The sequence below is a fragment of the Pithys albifrons genome, chromosome 1 (genome assembly GCF_047495875.1).
Source record: "Pithys albifrons albifrons isolate INPA30051 chromosome 1, PitAlb_v1, whole genome shotgun sequence".
Classification (NCBI taxonomy): Eukaryota; Metazoa; Chordata; class Aves; order Passeriformes; family Thamnophilidae; genus Pithys; species Pithys albifrons.
Window position 1 is genome coordinate 61,558,927 of NC_092458.1, and position 25,361 is coordinate 61,584,287.

Sequence of the window (25,361 nt, forward strand, 5' to 3'; positions counted from 1 at the left end):
CAGAAGGAAAGACATTGAGATCATCTCCCAATGGGAAACTTTTCAAAGGCATACACGTTGTTGAATCCTCATTCACTTCCAATAGAAATTCCATATATAAATTTGTAAATCTGAACATTTCCCTGGAGTGATTACCTTATATGGTTCTAAAGACTGTTTTGCACTATTAAAACAACCACCATTCAACTTTTACAAGCTATGTAAAAATCACAGTGTTGCTGGGTTCACCCAGAAGTGTGTCAGGGAGCTGAATGTCCATTACCTCACAGCTGTTTTACATTTCCAAATGCCTGACAAAACTCTTAGTAATTTGATGAAACCACAAATTTACTGCTTGCACTAACTAAATACTCTGACTTCATTAAGGCCTTCATTAAGGCAAATGTTTGTAGCTGCCACAACTCACTTTCACGTGTGACACTCCTTGATCTACACACTATGCTACCAAATCCCTTTCGACTTATATTGTTTGTTTTGTTCCACAGTATGTGCCAGGATTTAGACAGTAGACAGCCATGAAACACACAGAATCACAGAACTGTCAAGGCTCGAAGGGACCTTTGGAGGTCATCCAGTTCAACCTCACTGCCAAGGCAGGATCACCTGGAAGAGGTTACACAGGAACGCATCCAGAAGAGTTTTCAATTTCTCCAGAGAGGGAGACTCCTCGACCTCCCTGGACAGCCTGTTCCAGTGCTCTGCCACCCTCAATGTAAAGAAGTTCAACCTCATGTTGAGGTGAAACTTTTTTTGGTTTAGTTTACAGCCATTACTCTTTGTCCTGTCACTGGGCACCACTGAAAAGACTCTGGCACAACTGAAAAGAAAACAACACAGACTGGTAGATGAGATGAGCTGTTACAGTTGTAGATTATTTTATATTAAAGATTCTTTGTTGGTTTTGCATAACCACAATCATGAACTTCTATTTGGAACAAAAAACCCCAAGGGTTTGCTCTCTATATGTATTGGATGATAAATTGAAATTAAGCAAAAATATTATTCTTTAGTCCTATTAAAGTAGCAAGTTTATCTTTAGGATACCTGCACAGGAATCTGAGCAATTAATTTGGATACAGATTTGCTAAATTGTTCCAAATAACAACACAATATTCTCACTTCTCTAAAAAATATAGAGCTATGGTTCAGCTCTAGAGTACCTCATGGTTTGCCTTTGATTTAGGAGTATGTTGTAGTTTGGGATTATTATGTAAATTCTCTCCCCTGCCACTTAACTGCCCAGGCCAGTGGTTAACAAAAGAAGCAATTAACTGTTGATCGCTGGGGTGGGGGCAGGTTTGTCTCTTTCGGGTTTTTTTTTGGATATTCTCCGGAGTCTTGGCTCGGCGGAACGGGGGAGTGGGGGCTCCAAGGAGGCAGGCTGCCCTGCTGGTTACTGCTGGGGTTTTTCCTGGCTGTCTTGCCGCTGCCCACCTCGGACTACTTTTCATGCTGTGCTGTTGCTGCTACCTGCCTTGGATTTGCTGCTGGTTGCTGGTACCTTTCTGCTTCTTGGATGGGGAACACAGGGGGAAGAGACTGAGTCCATCTGAAAGCCCACTGCTCGTCTGTTTCGCTGGAGAGGGACTGAAACTCACTCTGCAGCCAGCCGGGCTGTGACATGGACACTTAAGTATAACCTTTTCTCCCGGAGAAAAAAACCTGCTGGGTTTTGTTGTTGTTTTGTTTCTTTTGGTTTTGGTTTTTTTTTTTTCCCTCTCTTGTGGTGTTGGGGAAGTGGGTTGCACTAGTCTGTTTACATATATATATATATAGCAGTTATCCTTCTTGTATTAAAATTCCTTTTCTTAAATTTGATAAAGAGTGGTGTGATTATCGTGGAGGAGGCCCCTCCCCTGCTTGTGGGTAAAACATTTTGGGTTTTTTTCCCTCAAACCCAGACAGAGTAACATCTAAAATTTGTCATTTCCTGGAACTAAATCAAGAACTAAATATATTTGGTAGTATAACAAATGTGTTTCTATTGTAAAGTCACCCCAGACAAACTATGTTGGCTTTTCTCCATGTTCTTGTTCTATATCTGCATACTGTACAGTAAGACTTAGACACTGAAGTCAGAGATCTGAAATTCAGTTTGCTTATCAGGAAGAGACAAAAGCACATGGAACAGGTCTTAGTATATGTCCATTACTCTCTTGAATAGAAGCTTACATAATGCTTAATGATGAAGTAGAGGACTGGAATAAAGTTGGAATTTAATGATCTTGAGGACTAGATTGATAGTAGTGAGATGAAATTTTATAGCGTAAAGTATAAGGTAATAGAAACCAGTCACAGGGATTTCTGGTAGAAATAAAAGACACTTGTTAGAAACAATAGAGGGGAAAAAATTTTGGTATGTGAGTTGATCACATCCTAACTATGACCTTCCTACCCTCTTTGTGTGCTGTGATCCTAAAATAAACTGAGGAATGGGGTGGAAATTAGGGGCATGCATATCATTATACAGAGCACTGGGGAGAGCTTATCTGGAATAGCTTTGATCATCCATGCTTGAAAAAGTCTAATTTGCATTGTAGACTGTAGGAAAAGGCATCATGATAATCACAGGAATGGCAAAACTGATGAGAAGAGTCTAAAATAGCCAGGTTGTTAAGCCTAGTCCAACAAAGGTTGAGGGGAATAAGAATGCTGTCTATATGCATCAGGAGACGAGGTGGAGAAGGACCACTGATGATGACAGATGGTGCTGACATGGGAAAAAACTGGCATAAGATGGCCATGACAAAAAACACCTAGAAATCAGAAGTTCTAGCCCTTAGTGTGGTGGCATTCAAAAAGAATAGCGAGGCCATGAAATCATGTTATTTTTAGATTAAGTTTAGTAGTGTTTGAATATTATATAGGGTTAAGGCAGTGGCATGGACAGGGTGATCCACAAAGCCCCTTATAGCTCAGTATCTTATGCCACCTCAAGAGAAAAAAAGAAAACCCTCCCTTCAAAGCTTTTCTTGATTTTCAAGTGAAAGCTATCATTGTCTCTTCATGTATACTGTACATAAAGCAATCCATTAATGATGTTTGTAAGCCACATTTTAGACTTTTCTTGCCTCCATTCAATGGGACCATAGTGTTAGTGAGCTCAGCATATTTGTACTGGTGGAAATCTAGTAGCAAGATCCCTTCTGGGGCAAGTCTGCTGGAAACACTGCCCCTCTGACATATATTACCGCTGCTCTGTGGGAAAATCTGAAACTCTCTCTGTTTCTAAGTCCCTAGAATTTAAAAGATTCTTCCCTTAGAGTAAAACCTTCAAGAGCTGTCTGGGCAGCAGGGCTACTTGCCCCAGCCTGGAAATTTATTTGTGTACTTATGAATGTCTAAGTGCTTCCATCAGTACAGCTGCCCTTACATGTGATTCCTGGCATGTAGGGAGAGAAAGGAGATCTTGCTAAAAGCTCATGGAGTTTTAATGCACACAAACTCTTCTTTAGGCACTCATGAATTTTCAGATCCAGAACACTGTTAGTCAAAGAATTACTGATTAAACAATTCTCTCTCTTCTAACAGTAACTGTTAAGGGCCTATTGGTTCTACAGGGGGAAATCTAGTCTTCCATAGGCAGAAAAATCTCTAGACATGCTATATGAAAGGATCTTTTTGATATAAGAAAAATATAACAAGGAAGAAGTTAACTGCAGAGGAAAACTGTGTCAAAGTGAGCAGCCATCCCCTTGCCCCCAAATGAATTGATGGAATGTGTTACACAGATGGAGGACTCTTACTTCTCTAGCCCTCCTAATAATACTGTTTAGACGAGAAAACATTCTTTCCATTGAGCTATCTTTCTTTTCCAGCACTGCCTGCAAAGCCTATTGAAAGTAGCCAGCTGTTCATATTATATCTCAATGTGACACGGATGCAACCAAAATGGTAACTGAGAGCTATGTAAGTGTAGGAGCAGCTTAACTGCTGTAGGGAGACAGAACAGGTGCAATATGTATCTTTGCATTGTATGCACAGGAGATCTTACCAATAGCACTGACAAAATCACATTCATTAACATTAATTTGAAGCAATAATAAGTAGGTGTGAATTTTAGCCTTGTGATACCAGGAGAGAAATACAAACTACAGCCACACCTCAGCTGAATGGGGGAATTGTGTCTAATACTCTGTGACAGGTCTGTAGAACCAGAGAAGATAGAAGACAAAAATTGTTCCAAACAGGGAACAGACTCTTACAGTTAACATCTGGAAAAATGTGGACAACGAATAATCAAACTATGCACCGCAAAACTCATGTGTGTGAGAGAAGAACGTGATTTGACTTGTCTCTGCTATAAGAGGTAGAGTTTCCTACATTTTCTTTGCAAGATAAATTATCACAGAGCAAAAGATCTGTTTTTGAATACTGACAATTCCCATTTAAGACTTAGGAAGCATTAATGGGAGTTTCTATAGGTGTTCTTCTATTGTTCCCCTTTCAAATGCAAACTGTCAAACTTTGTTAAGTAAAAAGTATAATTATTTTGAGGATTTGTCACGTAGCAAGTAAAAATATTTACAGTAAAAAATATTTTCATTAAAGAGTTTGGGGCATGGCCTCTGTGCTACATTTACATGGCCTCTGTGCTGTTCTTTATTTAGCTGGTTCACATTTCCAGAGGACAGAATGTGGCAGCGAGTGTGTATGCACACTGATAGTACTGATAAAATCAGAATTAGATATTAGAAATTACATAAGTTCATGTTTTGTGCTACATATCTCAATGAAACAGGCTATACATGAAAATTGTATTTTTGTCTTCCAAATTGTCATGTCTCATTTTCTACTGCATCTAATTCCTATGTCTGTGAATTTGAGCCACACAAGTTTAACAATGTTATCACTTAACTGTTTACACAATGTCAATAGGGTAAACCTGAGATTTGGCCCCAGGAAGGCACCCAGCCAGGTAGGCCACAGGTGAAACGCAAAGCATTGTTTAAAGAAGTCTGAAAGGAGAGGAGTACGCAATATAGCCTTGAAATGCCAGTTTCTTGAAAAAATTTAACCTCTGACTTTGTTACACAGCTGGTGCATTAACTTTATAGTAATTTTTTCTTTATAGCTTACTAAATGCACATGTTTGCAGATAGAAAAAAATATTTGGCTCTTACTGAGGTTTCACGTCAAGGAAATATGAGTTGTAGCGTTTTCTTGTACTTGATTGTGGTGGCTAAAGTGAATATAAAAATCTGAAAATAGATATTTTTTTCTATTTGCACTTTATAACATCTAATGAGATACTTAGAAAAGGTTAGTTTTCCCCTTAGAGTATGATTTTTGTAAAACTAGAACTAATAAAGCTGGAAATATACTGTTTCTGTGTAATAAAAACCCTCCGCATGCTGTCTGTTATAAGCTGCAGCAGTGCATTAGTGATTTTAAATCTGTTTGCAGATGGGATTTTCATACACTATGCACCATGGTGTGTAGCATAAATGTGAACTGAACATATTGGAAGAAGGACATTTTCACTTTGGGCCAGCAATAATTGGTTTTTGAAGAGCAAAAGCAAACTGCTCAGCTATACTCAGTTACCGTGGTTTCAAGGTATAAATCTGTACATTCTTCACCTCCTTATATCTGTAAAAGACTGGAATAACTAGTTGTTAATAAAATTTCTGGGAATGGTAATTTCCTTGCTTCCCCATTCCAAGTCTGACAATGGACTGGAACTAGGGAAAGCAACATCCATATACAAATACTTGGCCAGAATGATACAGAAGCCTTCCAATGCCAAACTACTTGGCTATAGCAAATAGTTATCCCAGTAGGAAATGAGATAAAATCATACTTCGGACTCTATCAAGTAAGTGTAGGCCAACACTTTAATATGCAGTTTTTTAAAGGACAGTCACTTGCTTGGTTTTCACTGTCTCATTTTTTAACTTCCTTTCATGAATACCTGTCATTGTTTTAAAACCTGTGTCTTAAGAATGTAGTATTTCACCCACACAATGTCCCCAAGAAGTAAAGTCTAACCTTTATTAATTCCTTGAAAATATAGGAAGACACCTCTCAGGTAGCTGAGTTCCTTTTTTAAGGTGTATACATAATCCAAATGCAGACACTGAATTTTAGGCTGTGACTGCAGGTTCTCTTTGTGAAAACTGCTAATAACTAAGGCTGACCTTAACTTTAACAACACAGACCTCTAATCTAAAATAAATACCTTACTTTAAAGAGGAGTTGGTCTTTATTTTTAAAATAGAGGTTCCTTAAGCTGCCCATGTAAATCCATATTTAGATACACAAATGCCCGATTATTCAGTTGTGGGTAGACCCCAGGAACAAACTGTCAAGTTGTACATTGAAAGGAGTGCTGAATCTAACTCACACAAGGTTTGCTCATGCACAGAATAATTGAGAAAGAGAATGGGTCACAATCAAAAGGCCTCAAAGGAAAAAAAAAGAAAACTAAGACCTTCTCTGTATGTATTATGACAGTTCATGAGTTCATGGGAACTGGCTAAGACAGCTGCAGCCTGCAGCAAACATTAGGAGCTGTGCCAGAAGAATCACACCAGCTGCAGGTCTCCCATCTCACTCCTTGCTGTCTAAAGTTTGTCTTCTTCCCCTACTATAGCAGGAGCTTCCATAAAGTGAAGGAGTAAAGGCCCACATCACATAAGATATTGCCAGTTCCTTTTCTGACATCCCTCTGTCTGAAGTAACATGGTACTGGAGAAGTTGAGTCAAGAAACAAAATTTTGAAACTAATGATCTAGTCAAAGTATCTGGTAAATTCAAGATATTAAATTTGCAGTAGTAGCAGGATGTGGCAAAAGTGTTTTTGTTGTTTATCTGTTCTGTCTGTATTACAGAATTCAAGCTTTCTTTGTGTGCTAAAAAAATGGTGAAAACCATAGCTGCCAGCTTTCCTCTCACAGAGGAGGATTATTAATTGTTCACTGAAGGAGAAAAAAACAACAATGGTGACAACCACAGAGATAGGGCATTGACTGCCTCCCCTCTCAGCTGGAAGGGGTCATGTGAAGATAAAGACCAAACCTGGAGATGAATTAAATGGAGGTGGGGAAAACAGGGAGGTCAGTGAAGAGCGTACTGGCTGTGGGGCAATGCTTCACCACTAGATATAATTCAGCTTGATATTTCACTTAACACACTGTAACCTTTTAGCCATAACCTGCAAGGCACTAGAGAGTGACTTCAGCTGCAGTTTCATGGCTCTCACAACTCATGTTCATCCCTCTCAGCTTTTAAATGAGATCTTCCATGAAGTACATAATACTTCAGGAGCCTAAGGAAAGGACAGCTCTCTTTCTTGGTCACATTACCACTTATGCATGTCCCCCAAAACTGAGTGTACAGCTTCTTTTAATTTATTAAAATATCGTAATGGTGCTTATTTTCTCCTCTGTTTATATTCACACAGACATAAATGGGTTTTATTTAGACACACATTTGTCTAAACCAGCTATTCAGCCTTTCCCCAAGACACAAAAGTATTTAAAATAGAAATTAGTCATACCAGGTCTTCCCTCCTTTTCACTGAGGGAGAAGTCCCTTGCATAGGTCACAGGAGCAGAGTTACAGCTGCTTGGAAGTTGTGTGTGCTTATGTGCTTATGATTGTGTCATCTGAGAAGTAAGAATATACTGTTGTGTATTGGAAGGCATAAGGAGACAGTCAAGGGAATGATGAGTTGAAGAAATGAAATCATTCTAAGAACAGAGAAGATTGCTCTAATTTTTATCTTGTGGGAATGTGTAAGGTTTACATCCCACACTGGGATGCCTTCCCCTTCCCTCTCACAGGCTCATAGCTTCAGTGGAATGTACCTGTAGGAGGATCTGCTTGCAGCACAGGGGCAGATGTATGGACAGTGAGCTTTCAACATCAAGGCAGAGACCTTGAATTGGTCTCTGTAACAGACAAGGAACCAGATCTGATGACAAAGCACCGGGATGATATATACATCAAGACCTTTGCATCTAAGGGTAGAAGCTTCATTTTGTTCTGGTTTAAACTTTACAGAGTATATAATTCTAGTTAAGATATGCAGGATGTTAGGAAGTTAATCAGGGCTAAATCGAAATCGACTGTATGATCACCTGCAAACATCCATGGAGTAAAGTGGACTTCATGTGTGTAAGTATAACAAAACCAAAAAAACCTCAACACTTTATTTGATTAGATATCTATATGTCTGTTGGCAACTATGCTTTTAGTAGCAAAATAGCTTTGTTGTCACACACACTCATATATTTCTTTGAGCAAAACAATACTTTTCACATTTGTCTTATGCCATTTGGGACTACCAAAATAAGAATTTGTACATATAAGTCTGTTGAGGTCTGACAGAAGATGGGTCCTTGGCAAAATGTCAAAAAAGCAGAGAAATTTTGGCCATTTCTCAAAGCGGCCTCATCCTTTTCTAAATAGTTCAACAAGGAATGATAGTGCACCAGAAAATGGAGTTAGCTGTGGATAGCCTTCTCTGAAATGAGGTACTGCATTTCCAGTTTTTCTTCCAGTCTGCAGGATTATTCCCCAAAGAGATTTTTTTGTACATCAAGGACTGATCTTCAGAGTTACAGACTTTGTACTCCAGAGCCTGAGTGGGATCAGACCATCTTACATAGGAATTATACAAGGAAGACCCAGGGATTAATTTCACTGTCACTGCACCATAAGAAATCCTGCACCATTTTTCTTCCATGTTATTATGGATTTCTAGAAATCATTTTTCAAGGAACACATGAAGACATCTCCAATCTCCTCCTTTTAACTCCTCAACCACTTTCACAGCTCTGTTCTTCATCCACTCCATATTGGAAACCTCTCTTTACTTCCTGACCAAGGAATTTCTGCTGGATAATGCGGGACAATTGTACTGTCTGCACTGATGGGCCTTGTGACCCAGTGACAAGAGACCAGCAGAGCCAAGAAGCTGGTAGGACACTACAGTCCACTGTTATTGGCAAGAAGTCTCTCCATGATGTTTTAAAACTGGTTTTGAAGATACACTGCAACTAATACTAAATAGGCCAATACTATCCATGGGCTAAAAGCAATACATTAGAAGGTTTTCATTCTAAGAAAAGACTAAATTGGTTCACTCTACAGTAAAAGTGGAATCAGTTTGTCCTAAAATACTCCAGAACTATACTGGGAGAAAATCATAGCAAATTTAATTCAAACTGAATTATTCTCTTAATTGTAACTGGACAAGGATTGCACATATAGCCTATTATCATTTAATGAACATTGATAGTTTTAAGAAATAAGGCAACCTGGGGGGAAATCTATTGCTTCTTAAGAAAAAAAGAATGCTTTTCAACTTAATTAATTCTAAAGCCATGTATTTCTACTAGCATAGATGCATTATAGGGGAAATATTTTATTTTAAGAATACAATACAAAACCAAGTTACACTTTCATACCTGTCCATCTGTCCCAATGGTGCCTCCACAATCTGTGAGGAGCTCAGACATGTCATAATAGCTAACAAACTCCCACAAACAGGCTTCCAGATTCAGATTGCGGTAGAAGCGTAAGGTATTGAAGCCTCTGATTGTTGGGCTGTATTGATAGGGAATGGTCTCTCCAACCACATCTGGATTTTTGGTAGCATCAGTTAAAAAACCATGATGGGTCTTTACTTCTGTGTAATCCAACAGGTTGGAGCATTTATGGTTTCCAACTCTAGTTCCATCAGGACTAAGTGTCAGCTCAAAATTGGAGAGCTCTCTTGTGGAAATAACGGGCAGCATGCCTAAAAAACATTAATTTATAGCACTATCACTAAATGACAATTCTCAGAACTACTTAATATAGCCAAACTTCATCATACACTAGGTAAGTTATGCAGTGCTTCTGTATTTTGTACTTACAACAATTACTGTACTTTAGAATTCAAAGAAAGTTGATATGCTAAGTGTGTATGAGAGTGTCACCCAAAATAATTATTTCTATATAATATGTAAAGCCAAATAAAATAATTACACACATAATATTCAACCTATTAATATTTTAACAATAAAAGTTTGTGTGATTTTTTTTCAGAAGCACATGGTAACTAAATGGTATATTTCTACGTACTTCAAAGGAGTTTTACAAAGTCTTGGTCTAACAACTTATGTAAATTATCCAATTAATCTGAAAACACTTAATCTTCACACTGGAGACTATGTATGAAAACGGTATCTTATGCACCTTGTTGTAAACTGTGATTGTTCATTTAAAACATTTTTCTCTAGTCCCACATGTTAAAAGATTACATTATTATTTTTTCTAATTAAAATAATATGAAAAATTAAATAGCTCAAATAACAGCACGTTGCATGAATTCTCTTAACTCCACAGCTGATTTTCTCCTACCATCAATATGTGGCATTGTGACTGCCAGTTTGATGAGGTGTGCATAATCAGGATCTTCTGGGCCAGTATGGCGCAATTTCGCAGAGAAGGGTTCCGCTCCAACTACTCCTGATATACGAGGTTGACAAAGACCTAATGGAAAGAAGAGAAAGCAACCTTACTTTTATGTCCAGAGGAAATAATCTATACTTGTCCTTGCACTATTTAGATGCACTTTTATTCCCCACTGTACAGGTTTCCAAAACAACAAGAAATTTCTTGAATGACAGGTTTTTCTTGAATGGCAGTGTTTTTCAGAGGTTTGAACAGGAATTAATGAAAAAGAGGATTCAAACAAAAATCATTCCTTGATCAACTGGACCACATTTTCAGAACAAGGGGATCATAATGCATCTGTACCTTTTCGGTTGCAAGCGTCAACTACATTTTCAAAGTCAGTGTCTAGTAACACACTTCCTTACAGAGGTCTTCAGAGGGATATGTTTTAACTCCTCCCACCCTCTTAAGCACATACATAGCTTTATGAAAGATACTTGACCAGTGTCTAGTTGTTTCTGGCACTGGATTGGGGTATGCACCTATATGCCCTCACAGGACTTTATGACCCTCCTGTTCCATTAGCAACAAAAATGTAGTTAGAATAATTGTGTCAAAGGATCTCTAGAAATACTGTGCTCAAAGTAGAGCCAGGTTCAAAGTCAAATCAAGTTCCTTAGGGCCTTGTTAATTTCAATTTTGAATATTTTCAAAAAGGGAGAATGTATAATGTAATTTGATAATCCCTTCCAGTATTACTTCCGTGTGTTCCAGTGTTAGTCCTGGTTTGTAGAACCAGAAAATTAGGTTTGTAATTACATGATCTGAGATTTATGCAACTACTAGTTGCATAGTTCAATGCAGATGTGTTTGCATTCTGGCTACAAGAATCATAGCACTTTGCCACGTGATGGTCAAAGGATCACAAGGTACTCTAAGTAAGAAATCAGCAAACATGAAAAATCAAAATAGTTCCCTTTGCCCACATTCTGTTCTTTCCTCATTTCTGAGAGATTACAAGAAAAGAGAAGGCCGGGCTCTCCTCTTGGAGGACTTATTGGATGTGGTGGACCGTATGTGGTTCAGCATCTCCCAGTTGGAAACATATGGCAGAAAAAAACAATTTTTTTTCTGCAAATAATAGTTTTTAGTTTGTTTGTGTGGTTAGTTGGTTGCTTGTTTTGTGGGGTTTTTGTTTGTGTGGTTAGTTGGTTGCTTGTTTTGTGGGTTTTTTTGTTTGTTTTTTTTCTCAAATGCAAGTAGGATGTTCTAAGGAGATTAAATAAAATTTTTTGCACAGTGACTTATTTTTGAGAATTTGGTCTATGCAATGGAGGTCAGGAATCCTCAAGGTGGAAAATATTCAGGATTTTGGCAGGTTGCTTTGATCATTGCACACCTTTCCTTCCACATCACTAGTTCACGTACTGGAAGTAATATATGCATGACAACTCAGTCCTGAGCCTGAGCTTCTTTTAGCTCTGCTAATTTGTCAAGTGTAATGCAAATAATGCATTTTAACATTAACAAAGTCGGTCTGTTTCATATAACAAAACCAGCTCACGCAGCACAAGGTTGTCTGCCTTTAACAAACACTACACTGCACCTTGTAGACAGTACCCTTAGGCAGAGTCTCCTCCAGGGTGTCAGATTCCTGATAATGCAAGATGCCATGAGCCTACAGTCAAAATATGGAATAGAGGCCAGAGGTAAATAGAAATTCCATTAATTGAGCTTCTTAAAACTCCAATTTATGAGAAAATACAATGTTTTAACTAAAATATTTACTTGGAAAGGCCTCGGAAATGAAAATGATATTGAAAATGAACAATCATTTATCTCACACAAACTACAAGAGTTAGTGTAGCTACAAAAGCAGCAAAGATTACATAAAGAATGCAAAATGGCTGCAGAAGGGTAATAAAATACATTTTGCAATTTACATTGGTTGCTGATAATTATTCACTTTCCATATTACACAATTAAAAAAAGTATCTGTGATTTTTGTAACAAAATAGCATATGCATGTCAGTGTTTCATCTCGACTTCATAACAATACTCAGTATGAGTTTCATGAAAAAAGTTAGCTGGACAAAGGAGATTGACTACAGTGACTGATAGCTGAGAGGATGCAGCATCAATTCAATACTGGTTAGGTGCCAGAGAACTGGAGAGACAAAAAGAATATCAGAGAAAGAAGTAGGAGGACTATTATATATACACATCAACCAAGAAAAATATTGTCCACAACCTGTTATTGGACACCAGTTGCTTCAGTCCTTAGACAAGGAATGTAGAGGGATTTCTTACAGAAAATGGCCATGTGAGTGATCCAGACTGTATGGACTCTGTGAGATTGAAGCAGCTACCAGCAAAGAATAAACAAAGGCACAGCTGCTGCTGAGTGGTAAAAAAGAAATCACTCCCCAGGAGTACACACAGCACCTCCCCAGACTTTCACACAAGAACTCTTGAAAGTTTCTCACAGGACTCTTGATATTCACCTGGGAACCATTAGAATGTTTTATAAAAACACCGGACTTGTGACATATGGAATATAACCAGTAAGAAATATTGCTTTATGGTGTGAAAATTACTATATCAAGTTAGCACCTAGCTTTGAACCTATAAAAACAGCTTGCAGTGCATCAATAAATGGCTTTCTACCTAAAACCACATTGGTTCGTCGCGTGATGTCCTTTGATCCTCCGCATTATCGCTTTAAAGAAAGACATAGATTCTGCTGTTCAGTGAGGCCTGAATGCCAAATGAGGATTTTCTTCTGGCTAGGCATTCATATGCCACCCCATGTGGAATCTCCAGTGTTCAAGAGGAGCTGATCCTGTACTTCATCATTACTACAGCTGAATTCAAAAGCCAACAGAAGCTAGGTTTCACTAATTCCAGTGCACATTATGTATTGTTCTCATGAACATGCAAGTTTGCTACGTGGATTATTATTTAAAGATGTTGAGAACTAGCACAGATGAAAAACAATTTCTTTATACAATTCTTTGCTGCGTTAAGAGAGTTTTTGCACCACCTCTATCAACAACAGAAGAAAAGCAGAGACTGCAATGTTAAAATGCTTGATCATGTTATCAGACTTTGCTAGGACAGAACTGGGGATCCAAAAGAGACCCGTGAATTTTGCGTTAGGTGATGATATCTTACCTTCTGATGTGCTTATAGTTACAATGGGGCTCATAAGCTCAAGACCTTCATTCCCATCTGAATTCACAGCCCGAGCTGCACACTGAACACGAGAACCAGCTTGAAAGTAAATGGAATCAAGTGTAATCATCTTAGAGGAAGTGAAGAAGGTGTCAAAGTCAACCTCCTTCATGGGGCTAGTCACACCGTCAGGGCCAGTGGGTGCACTTACAAGCCACCGGTATCGTGTAAGAGTATTATTGATGTTCTCACTGGCACATATAGAACCAGTCTTGTCAAAGTCTTCGTATTTAGGATTACAAGCCTGCAAAGAAGGCAGATGTGTTAGCAATTTATTTGCTTCATGGCAAAGGAATTTTAACTTACCAAGAGTCACAAAATTCAACAACGCGGATCTGATGATCCTGGTAAATCTTATAAGAAATCACTTTGACAGTGATGCTTTTAGCATTGTTAGGGCAGATTAAAAGATGTATCTAATCATGCTTATTGAAATAAAAAAATATGATATATAGGGGAAAGTGAGGCACAGTTATGAAGGCACAAACTACATTTTCACAAGCTGCTCTAATTTGAACTTCTTACTTTGATCTAATTCTGCAAATACAATTTGTATGTCAAAATTTTGATTTCCTTTTTCTTTTTTCCTTTTTTTTTTGACTTAGAAGAACCATTCAACACATGACATAGCCCTGTGCATAAGGAATGTGTGGGAAATAAACTGAAGATGCACCTGGACAAAAATTCACATAAACTTTTCAGTCGCAAAATTACATTGAAAGAAGCCTGTAGTCCTTCGGCAAAAAGTTTGCATTTTTCAGTCAGTGGCACTTATTGAAAACAATGACTCATCTGTTATCTCCAGTGATTTTAACTCTGAAAATTCAGGCAAGATAATGCAGGAAAGTAAGGTCATGCATAGACATACTGTCAGTAGAAACTGTTCTCAGTGATGAACAAGTAAAACTTCTTTCCATGCTCTTTGTCCTCCTGATAGTGGATTCATTATCTGGACAAACTAGATTAGCTCTGAGGATAGTTCTAGTTTGAACTCATGTGTGACTCACTACAATACGGATTGATTCTGGGTGCCTAAAATCCACCAAACAAAATCCATATACTGATTTTGTCTGTTTTTCCACAGAGATACTCACTGTGATACAGATGACAGGATAGCCAGCTACAGGACTGCTTCTGTCTTTGGCTCTAGAAGTATCATCATATATCAAAAGGGATGCAACTTGAGGGACAGAGGGAAAGGTGACATCTGCCATGCTGTTCATTTCTTCAATGTAAACAATGGCCTTGGCTGCCTGAGAGTGAAAAGACAGAAGCAGCTCTCTGTGAAAATTTAAATAAACAGATCCAAGCTGGACCTTGATCAGAATATCTTTTCTAGCTGTTGAAACATTGTTTCTAAAGAAGTTCTAAAACCTCAACTGGATGAGCTATTGAGAAAGGGTTGAGGCACTGGAAAGTATATTGCAGAGTTCAAAAGGAAGAGGCAAAAATAATTTTTTCTTTTAAGTCTACTAAAGATCCCAGACCTTTAACTTTGTGCCCCAGCTTTCTTGAATCACTTCAGTATGTTGGTAGAACACCAATGGGCACTGTGTGGTTTAAGGCCTAGTAGAAACAGGGTGTTTGCCATCAGCAAAGCCTGTGTCTGGCTATCCAGAGTCAAACTACACATGGTGTGACACTGATGAAGCAGCCAGAGAGTTTCAAGAACATTTTCTACCAAATCAGAGGAATATACTGCTTAAATTAAAATTATGTGTGCTATAATGCTAAATAACAAGAATGTGTGGCTAATTCATTTCACACAACAAGAATAGTATTAATATGGTTTTGACAGTAGAAGTTACGTTTCACCCAATTGCTCTTTTTACAAGATAGAGGATATGTTGTATTGCCAGAGAGTGTTTCCAAGGGGACATCAGTTTCTAGGACTAATTATATGAGGAGAATGTGTCTGGTGTTATAGCTTGAAGACTTCAGTCTTCCATTGACTCTATGGCCCCATCAACATTATTGCCTTGGCAAGAAACTGTTTTGTGTAGGTGCTGCTGTCAGCTGGGACGATCCTCTTTTGTCTTTTAACACACAAGCCAAAGTGCTGTGAATAAACCTTAAAAGAGTGTAAAACTATGAGCCAGAAAACAAGAGGCCTGCTTACCAGATTTTGTTGCTCAGGACTTTGCAAGAGCTTTTTACCTGTATTTCTGCAATCATGTTCTCATCAGGCCTCAGATGAACAGTGAAGGCTTCTCGCATCTCTCTTACTCCATCAAAGAGAACTTCAACTGCCACAAAGTGCTGTGTTTCACCTTCCTTAAACTTGATTTCTAAAAACATAATGAGACACGTAAAAATAACTCTGTTGTTCATAATGACCTGTGATTCTAGGCCCTGCCATGAGAGATGGTAGTTAATACTCACTTTTTACATTACAGATGTTTGTATATTTAGTTTAACCTATTTGATGCAAAATTCTCAAATGCAAGAGGCAAAGTGACCGAAGTTAGCAAGCATTGGGTTGATGATTTTCTTATGGCTAACAAATTGTCTCTTCAAATGTCACTAGTGGCAAATGTCTTTCCTATGGAAACTGAGGACAGCCTAGTGTTGTTGCTGGATGTTCAAAGGTAAGTTCTATCTTTCAGCTGGACTAAGCACCAAAATAGTTTATCCAAAACTGTGAAAACACCCTAGCAATGAATGACTAATCTTAAAACACAGATTAGTATCATGTATTATCATATACTTTAGAAGACAAAATATCGTAATGCTATGAACTCCATTAGTCATTCCCCAAACCATGTGTGTGGCTATTAAAGGAACAAAATTTATCAGCTAAGAAATTTCTCATTCTGTAGCACAAATTCACTCCTCATTCCTGGGAGAGGAAGTAGGTAGTGAATTCCAGAAATAGAGAAAGAAAGCTTTATTACTATGAATGTAGAAAAATAAAGAGAAATATATATGAATTCCTTCTTAGAGCAAAAGCCATTATCTTAATTAATTGCTCGAGAAACAACCACACAATACATTCTATAAGTAATGGTACTACACTTTGCAAATATTACTAAGGTGGAATTCACACATTTCTCCCACAATTACTTGAGCCACAGATGTTTTCAAAGAGTCACAATTATTTTGTAAATATCTTCACTGATAACTAATAACTGGCTGTTGCATACCACAGGGGATCTGTCCACAATGAACTTGAATAGCAAACCGTATTATGGGATGTGGTTCCAAAGTATCCTATTCATACAGTCCATTTTTCAAACATTATGTTACAGTCATGAATGAAAACAAATAGTCAGATGTGATAAGTATGATCCTACCTTCAGAAACAGGGTGATAGTCTTCTCCAGAAGTAGCAGACCCATCCTTTGTATGAACTCTCACAACAGAAACCTTGGAAGTGTCTCCCAGACGAATCACTGGGATTCTTACAACTACTACTTGCCTTATGTCCTTTGGTTCACTCACACTAAATTTGGTCTCACCAAATTTAATAATAGCCTCTGCAATTAGAAGAAAAAAAATGTTTTTAGAGCATGTAAATGGAGTTCCAAAAGGCAATAACAACAAAATATTCTCTTACTGTCTGCATCATCACGAATCTTTATCAGCGTCTCATTTTGTTCGCCAATAGAGGCACCAAAGGAAGAATCACTTCTTGGAGTGCCAAGAACCAGACGTAGTTCTTCCTCTTCTTCATGGAAAGTATCATCCGTAAGGACCAGTGTGCAAGGCTTCTCAGTTTCACCTGCAATCATTCGGAAGGTAATATCAGGCAGAACTTTGCTCTACTACAGCACTTCTCTCCAAACTCAAGGAACCATAGGCTGCTTCTGCTGGCCAAGGCGTCCACCTGGACACCATATAATTTCATGAGTAATGACAACAGTGAAAGCAGAACTAGTAGTCACTACCTTTCTAGGGAAACTCATTAAAGTGGAATCTCTCATTTTGGGACTTGTCTAAGACAAGATTTTATAGGGTATATGCACTTCACATGTATTATTCCTTTTGTTTGACCTTAAAAGAAAATGCTCCTTCTCAGTGACCTCTCCCACAGAGTGCATTTAAAAAATTAAATACTTGCACAAAGAAAGAAGAGCAACAGAGACTTTCACTAATACTAATGGTAATTTTTTCCTGAAGTTTTGTATTTCTGTCTCCAACTGTGTGGACCTTCACTTACATTATTGCATTTAATTTTAAAATCTTTTGAACTCCCACTGATTCCAAGTCACAATGAATATTACCTTAAAATACTTTGGAATATCAAAATGCTCAATTTCTGTACTCACAAATCCATGTGCCTAGACTTACTAGATATTCAGAAACTCTGGGAAAGAGACCTTATCTTAGGCCTTCTACACAAGCAGCAAGAGTTATGAGTGGTGTGCAGTGTCTGGCATCCATCATCACTTGGTGGGCTCACAACCATGACTCCTACATGAGGGAGTACTTTTTCATCATTATACATGCAAATACGATCAAGGCTCTTCACAATAAAGAACCAGACCAGGATGCTGACGGTGTTAATTTTCTGAGGTTTCTTTTTTCCCCCTATAGAAAATAAATTATCCATTAAGAAGAGAAAAAAAAATCATCCTGCTCATTCTCACATGGGAAATCTGAAAACTAAAATGAAACTGCTGCATACTAAACATGCCTAAGAAGCTTATGGAAGCAAGATATAATGCTGGCAGACCTCTTTCCTACTTGTCTCCACAAAGAAATGGCATGGCAACACTCCAAAAAAACCCACAAAACCAAATCACTTCTTAAGTGGCCCAGATCCATTAATTCTACAAGTTGGACTCTCTCTCCTGGTTGAACAGAAGCAATGGCAAAGGTGTAGAGTATATGACAGCACTAAAAGCTGAGGCCAATTCTAAATGAATGTAATGGTTTTGATTAAGCCTTAACAACTCACTTTGTCAGGAGAACTGATAAGTTTCTACAGAAATATGAAGGTCGTCATTTCTGTGATAAAGGCATACCAAGGATTTCATGCTGATGATAGAACTTGTTTAGGGCTTGTAAAAAATATTACGTATGTTGAAACTTCAAAGATAAAACTGTCTTTTGCACAAGTAGAGGGAATTAGGCAATATTCTTTCAAGGTAGTAACACTTGATTTATTTGCATTTCATCTCTGATGTGAGATATCAAGTACCTGATATTGGTGGGCTGTCTTAGGAAAGCCCCAGTAGGAGAAAAAAATTCAAACAGAAATTAGAGAGCTATATCCCTGTTGAAAGACCTATTACTCATTCCAGCACAAGTCAAATGTATTTACCACAAATCAGTTTAATGCAGAGCAGAACTTCTGAAGTTTCTTTTCTGACAGCAGATCTGTGCTTCTGCTGTGAACCTGCTTATGGTATCAAAAGGGTCCTGACAGTTTGAACCCATATGAAGATATGTCCCTTCAGTTCTTATTGATTATCCCTCTAGGTCAGAAGTGAAGCAAATAGAGGCTACATCATTTCTGTGCACTCTTCCCATTGTGTACCAAAAAAACCTCTTTGTTTTGCAGAGTAGACTTTTTGGCACTACTTTATGAAAAGAAAAAATTAAAATGAAACAAAACAAACAAAGTGAAGCAAAGCAAGCAAAACATGGCAGACTAAGGCCTTATACAATAATATCAAGAACTTACCAGGAAGGAATGTGATGATGGAACTGTCAGTATTAGGACGTTCTTCAAAGTCCATCATTACCTGAGCTGAACCTTGCCTTGTATAGCACCTCACAGTGGATGTGTATCGGATATCCCCACTCCTATATATCATTGCAGAAATCTGTCCATCATTTTCATTGACTACATATACTGATTCTTTAAACTGCATCTTAGGCACTGGGCAGAAAAACATAAAAAGCATGTGTAAAGTATAACCGTAGAAGTTATCATATCTTCCCTCCACTATTTCAGATTTATTTATGTTATGTTGAACCAGGTATAAAAGATAAGTAGCAAGACAGGAAAGCACTTAACCTATTGTCTGTAGCTGAAATGGATAGACTCACTAGCTTTGGTGTGATTCAAAAGTACAAGTGCTATTTGTGTACTACAGTCATCCATCTTCGGCATAAAGGTGAAAAGGTGAAAAAAAAATTACTCACAATCAGATGCTGAGTCATTAATGAAGATGGTGGCCTTGCTGGGTTCTCCAAGGGCAGCACTCATGGGCATCCTTAGCACAAGCTCAAACTTCTCAGTTCCTTCTAATACTGGCTGCCCAAGATCATCCAGAATTACCACACGAAACGTCTGCATATTGACTCCAGGGGAAAAATCCAAATTACGACTGATGCCTACATAATCTACTCCAGCTACCAATGGAAAAGAGATAAAAATAGCATTACATATAATGAAAAATAAAAATATCTAACATTAGACAGTTAATGGTAGGTATCTATTTTTTTATATTTTAATATTTGCCAAATTCTGGCATCTATGTAAAGCAAAACTACCTATTGACCATCTAAGTTGGACTATACAATAAAACAAGTCACTACTAAGTTACAATAATAATAACAAACAATAACTTACCCTCTGCAGTTACTGGTTCAGATTTGCGAGACCTCACTGTAACAGAGGCAGCTTTAGATAGATCAGTTCCAGTCCTCCAGACACGTACCTCAATGTAGCCAGCATTCTCATCAACAAAGTATTCATCATTTCCAAAGTAGAATGCTGGTTCTGGTAAAAGAGAAGCAATGTCCACAAATGTTTCTTTACCTTACAGTGAAATGTACACGAGAGCATATAATCCACATTAAACAAAGGAGAGCACTTCACCCTTCTCAGTAAGTGAAAAAAGGGATTCTTTTTAAGTTTTAGAATTCTTGTAGCTATTTTTGGCTTCTTTTAAAGTAGTGGTTTGTCTGGTTTTGGATAGCAATTGTTGTATCAGCATTGTGCAATTTTTCTTGCCCCCTACATTTTCAATTTTATATGTCAGCATGCATGAATCCATGCAAAAACCCAAATGTGGTGTCTTATTAAACTTATTTTAGCTGAGTCTTGTGCACAGGCCAGAAAATTCTTTGCATTTTTTTACTTTGGTGCAAACAGACAAAGGTGAATAGAGATAATGAAACCTTAACTTGAATATTCTCACAGATTCCTGTGGCTATAACCAGACTGGAACATGATATATAACTGAAGCTGCTTTTGGTAATGTTTTCCAGCTAACCAAAGGGGCAAATACTGAATGTTAGTTCCCCCACATCTAACATTTAAAACAAAATCAATCTTATTTCATGTAACTGGAATGTGAATACTCTTTTATCATAGTAGTTCCATAGCATAAGAAAGAGCAAAAAGCAAAGGAGGTTTAAGTGCTATCCCACTTAAAAGACATATGGTTTAGACTCATTTTTAACTCCCTTTTTCAGGTTTTCTACCTACAGCAATTTCACAAAGTAAAGAGGCTTAAAAACATATTCCAACTTCATCCTGAATGTATATCATTTCCCTTTTTCTATCCCCTACATTCCTGTTTCAAACACACCAGAGTAATCACACACAGCCATTGTCTGTTTTCCCACTGCACAGCAGAAATCACACTTACCTTCCCCAGGGATAGGAAGACCTACACAAGTTCTCTTTGAACTTTATTACAATTGTCTTATGTTGTCTGGTGATAATTTATTATAATCCTGAGGTTACAATTTCACAAATGTGTTGGAAATACCATACAGCAGGCAGCCAACTTGAATTCAGTTGACAAAAATCATAGCAATTGCTCAGTGCTCTATCAGTAGCACTAGGAATACTTCCCCTTCATTAAGCATAGAAAAAAAGTAAAAATTCAAAGAAAATCACTGGAAAAGTTCATGGCTCTATACATAAAGAAGGTACAATTACCGAAAAGAGGAGAAATAAATCCTTTTAAATACTAAGTAAAAGCTGGGTGCATCATTTCCATGGGTCAATCAAATTTTTATAAGATTATATGTATCTATATGTATCCACCTAGTTGATCAAGGAAAGCCAGTTGACTTAATCTTTTTGGGTTTCAGTAAAGCTTTTGATACTGCCTATCACAGTATCCTTCTGGACAAAACATCCAGCACAGAGGGCAGGGTAATCACCAACCATATAAAGTTCAACAAGGGAAAGTGCCAGATTCTGCACCTGGGATGGGGCAACCCTGGATGTACACAGACTGGCGACTGAGATGTTGGAAAGCAGAGCCATGGATAGGGACTTGGGGGTCCTGGTCTCTGGCAAGTTGAACTTGAGTCAGCAATGCCCTGGCATCCAGGAGGGCCAACCATGTCTGGGGGGGCATCAGGCACAGCATCGCCAGCCGGTCCAGGGAGGGGATTATCCTGCTCTGTTCTGCAGTGGGGCAGCCTCACCTTGAATGTTGTGTGCAGTTTCAGGCACCACAATACAAAAATGATATTAAGGTCTTAGACAGTCCAAAGGAAGGCCAAGAAGATGGTGAAGAGCCTTGAGGGGAAGCCATGTGAGGAGTGGGTGAGGTAATTTGGTTTGTTCAGCCTGGAGGAGACTGAGGGGAGACCTCATTGCAGTTACAACTTCCTCATGAGGGGAAAAGGAGGGGCAGGCACTGGTCTCTTCTCTGTGGTGACCAGTGACAGGACCGAAGGGAATGGCCTGAAGTTGTGTCAGGGGAGGTTTAGGTTAGAATTAGGAAAAGGTTCTTCACCCAGAGGATGGTCGGGCACTGAAACAGGCCCCCCAGGGAAGTGGTCAGAGCACCAAGCCTGTCAGAGTTTAAAAAAGGCTTGGACAATACTCTCAGGCACACAGTGTGACTCTTGGGGATGGGCCTGAGCAGGGTTAATAGTTGGACTCAATGATCCTTGTCGGTTCCTTTTAACTTAGTATGTTCTGTGATTCTGTAATACGTAGCAAAAGCTATTGACTTCTATTACATTGGAACAAATGTTTTGGAATTAAACAACCACCACAGTGTATGGTAACAGTCTCCTCTGTGGTAGATTGGTGAACAATGTAAAACAGCAACTTAATTAAACCTAACCAAAATTAATATAAAGTTATTACTCAGTTATTACTAAGCTAAAACTTCATCAGAGAAGGCAGCAGTTAATTTGCATTTTGGAACTGCATTCAATAGTGAAACTGGAAGTTTCAAGGAAAGAATTTCTCTTCTGCATTCTTTTCCTGTATTCCACAGCCAATAAAATAAAAAAAAAGGCAAACAAATGATCGCCCTTAATACTCCTCATTAGTGAATCAATTGCAGCTGCCTCTCTATTTATCTGCTAAAACCAAAATCATGGCTGCAGCAAATTGATGGAACTGAATGTATTTACTTAAAAATTGTGCAGATTCATAGACCTGCTTGAGCATTAGCAAGGTCATCAACTTTTGCAGAATGAAAGACAAATTTGAAAGAAGCCTCGTTTTGGTAGGGAAATGCATCCAATTCCAATGGAGTTTTTTTTCTTTTTAATTCAATGGTATCTGTATTTAAACCTGTGTGGTTTTGTGCACACACACATCGATCTTACTCTATTTGTCTATAGGGAATGGGTTGTCATAGTTGCTTTTATATTTTGGACCACAAAGATCTCATCTGAAACTTTTTTAATAGGTGAACAGGATACATTCTCTGTACCATTTGTGTAACTACTATTAATTTTGAAGACAGCTCTACTTACAGGGATACTGCAAAACTGGATTTTAGATTTGCAAAGAAATGTGCTATTTCAGATATACAATGTTCTTCTAAAATTCTCTAGATGGACAAAGACTAACCCAGCCTATAGAGGTTAAAAATACACAATGCCTACTAAGACCAAATGGTTATTAATGTGCCAACAGTTAGATAAAGGCAGTTAAAAATATTATCTGTTCTAATGCACACCAAGCCTGCTTTTCTCAGTTTGCAAGGACAAAGATAGATCATTCCAGGAGGTTTCCCAGCATAACAAAAGTACAGAAGGACAGGTGGAATGGCTCACTCACTGCAATCAGAAAAATCTGAGGAGGTGTGGAAGCATTCCCTTTAAATTACTAGCTACACATGGGACATAGGTGATCTGCCTTAAACTAGATGGAAGATATAAAAAAAATTGATTCTTGTAGTGTTATCTTACTGCCTGTTCTGCTGCTGAAGAAGAATCCTCACACACTGTTCATTCCTGTAGTCACAGCCAAACATGAAAATGCCTAAACTCTCAACTAGCTTGCCTTGTATTTAAGAGTGAGTTTTTCACACTTTCTGATGCATGTATGTTCAGTGAAAGACACATTCTGCATAGTTACCCATCCTAACAAACAAATCCTTACAAATGTTTTCCAAGTTCATTTCCTGTAAGCAGTGTTAGTAGCTCCCCAGGGGAAGTAGCAAAGCCAAGCTACTAACAGGGAAAGCATTGTCTTTCTCAGGTCATGTCTGGAAAACACTCTGCTCAATGACTGTGGGCTCACTTACAGCAGACCTTTAATCTAGTAATCACTCTGAAGAGAGACTACTGCAAATTTAATGGTTCCTCTTAGAGAAATAAGAGGAAGTTTTCCAAGAGTTTTTTGTTCAAAACCACAGACTTCACTGGCATGAAGTTACAATAATCAAAGGAGAAAGGTTAGGAGTTTTAGTCCCAGGTTTCTTGGCACAGAAGTGAAATCTTTGCCTTGCCTTTGTACTTACAAAGTTAGGAGTGTTTCTCAACTACAGCACTAGTCAGTCATCAATCACAAAAACAAACACGCTTCTCATTATGTTACAAGTACATCTACCTTTGAAGACACATCAGAAAACCAATGTGATAGCACAAAAATGTCTATTTCCCAGGAGGCATTTGTTTTTAAAATTACATACTTACAATCTGCTTTAGAGAGGCATGGTAAAAGAGTAGGTTGTAAAAATAACTTGTTGGCAGGATAGTTAGGACAAATACAAAAGGATCAACTCTTCTGTGCTGACACTCTGATGAGCCTTAAAACTAAAGAAAATTTCCATGACACATCCAGTGACACAGTGAGACAGACAGACACACACACACACATACTCAGAAAGAAAGGAATAATTGAAGGAAACAGACATGCTACTCTGACATATTTAGATACTGGAACTAGGAAGAGCCTTTACAAAGGAACTGACGGCTGATCTTTTCTAGTGGTGTTTAACTGTTTATTCCTTAAAGCTTTGGCCTTCCTTCTTTCCATGAACTGTACAAACAAAACTATGATGTGAACATTATGAGCTGCCAGAGCTAGCAGAAGTCTTCTGTGGTAATGCAGAAGGCGCCAAACAGTGCTTTACCAGCCTACGAGCCTGTTCTGGTACAGTCTGGACATGCTAGTACCATGCTGAGTCCAAAGTAATGAGTCCTGCTGGTTGGCACAGCTAATTAACTTGAACATAACAATAGACAAACACGGACAGATTTCCTTTAGACTTGATCTGGCTCATACTCAGACAACATATATGTCCCTACACAATGCCTACTTGCATTTCAATACCACAGATGACATTGAATAACTGAGTTGTGAAGTCTATAACATGAGAAACTTCTCCTTTCCAAATGTGAAGATAGACCAGTTAAGAGCAAGAGTTCCATTAAATTTGAGAAGGCATGGACATTTACTGTTTAATAGCAGTAAAGGTTAATATCTCTCTGTAATCTCTCTCATATAAGCATGTTAACAGCAGCAAAATAAAAGCTCAGAAATACTGTCCTTTACAAAAGTTTATATTATGATAATATCAAAGAGGACTTTTAAATCTGAAACTAGGTAGCGCCATTCTACAGCTATTTGC

General features: G+C 38.1%; 1 protein-coding gene across 1 annotated transcript in view; it reads right to left on the reverse strand.

Annotated features, from left to right (window-relative positions):
• Nucleotides 1-25,361, reverse strand: part of FREM2 (FRAS1 related extracellular matrix 2) — a 115,852-nt gene that overhangs the window by 16,067 nt on the left and 74,424 nt on the right. Inside the window, exons 7-16 of the mRNA XM_071552332.1 lie at nucleotides 20,147-20,296; nucleotides 19,717-19,926; nucleotides 19,253-19,450; nucleotides 17,180-17,344; nucleotides 16,917-17,099; nucleotides 15,781-15,911; nucleotides 14,718-14,876; nucleotides 13,564-13,867; nucleotides 10,354-10,485; nucleotides 9,417-9,748 (exon numbers count right to left, since the gene is read on the reverse strand). Coding sequence (XP_071408433.1) covers nucleotides 9,417-9,748; nucleotides 10,354-10,485; nucleotides 13,564-13,867; nucleotides 14,718-14,876; nucleotides 15,781-15,911; nucleotides 16,917-17,099; nucleotides 17,180-17,344; nucleotides 19,253-19,450; nucleotides 19,717-19,926; nucleotides 20,147-20,296 — 1,964 coding nt within the window. The remainder of the gene's footprint in view (nucleotides 1-9,416; nucleotides 9,749-10,353; nucleotides 10,486-13,563; nucleotides 13,868-14,717; nucleotides 14,877-15,780; nucleotides 15,912-16,916; nucleotides 17,100-17,179; nucleotides 17,345-19,252; nucleotides 19,451-19,716; nucleotides 19,927-20,146; nucleotides 20,297-25,361) is intronic.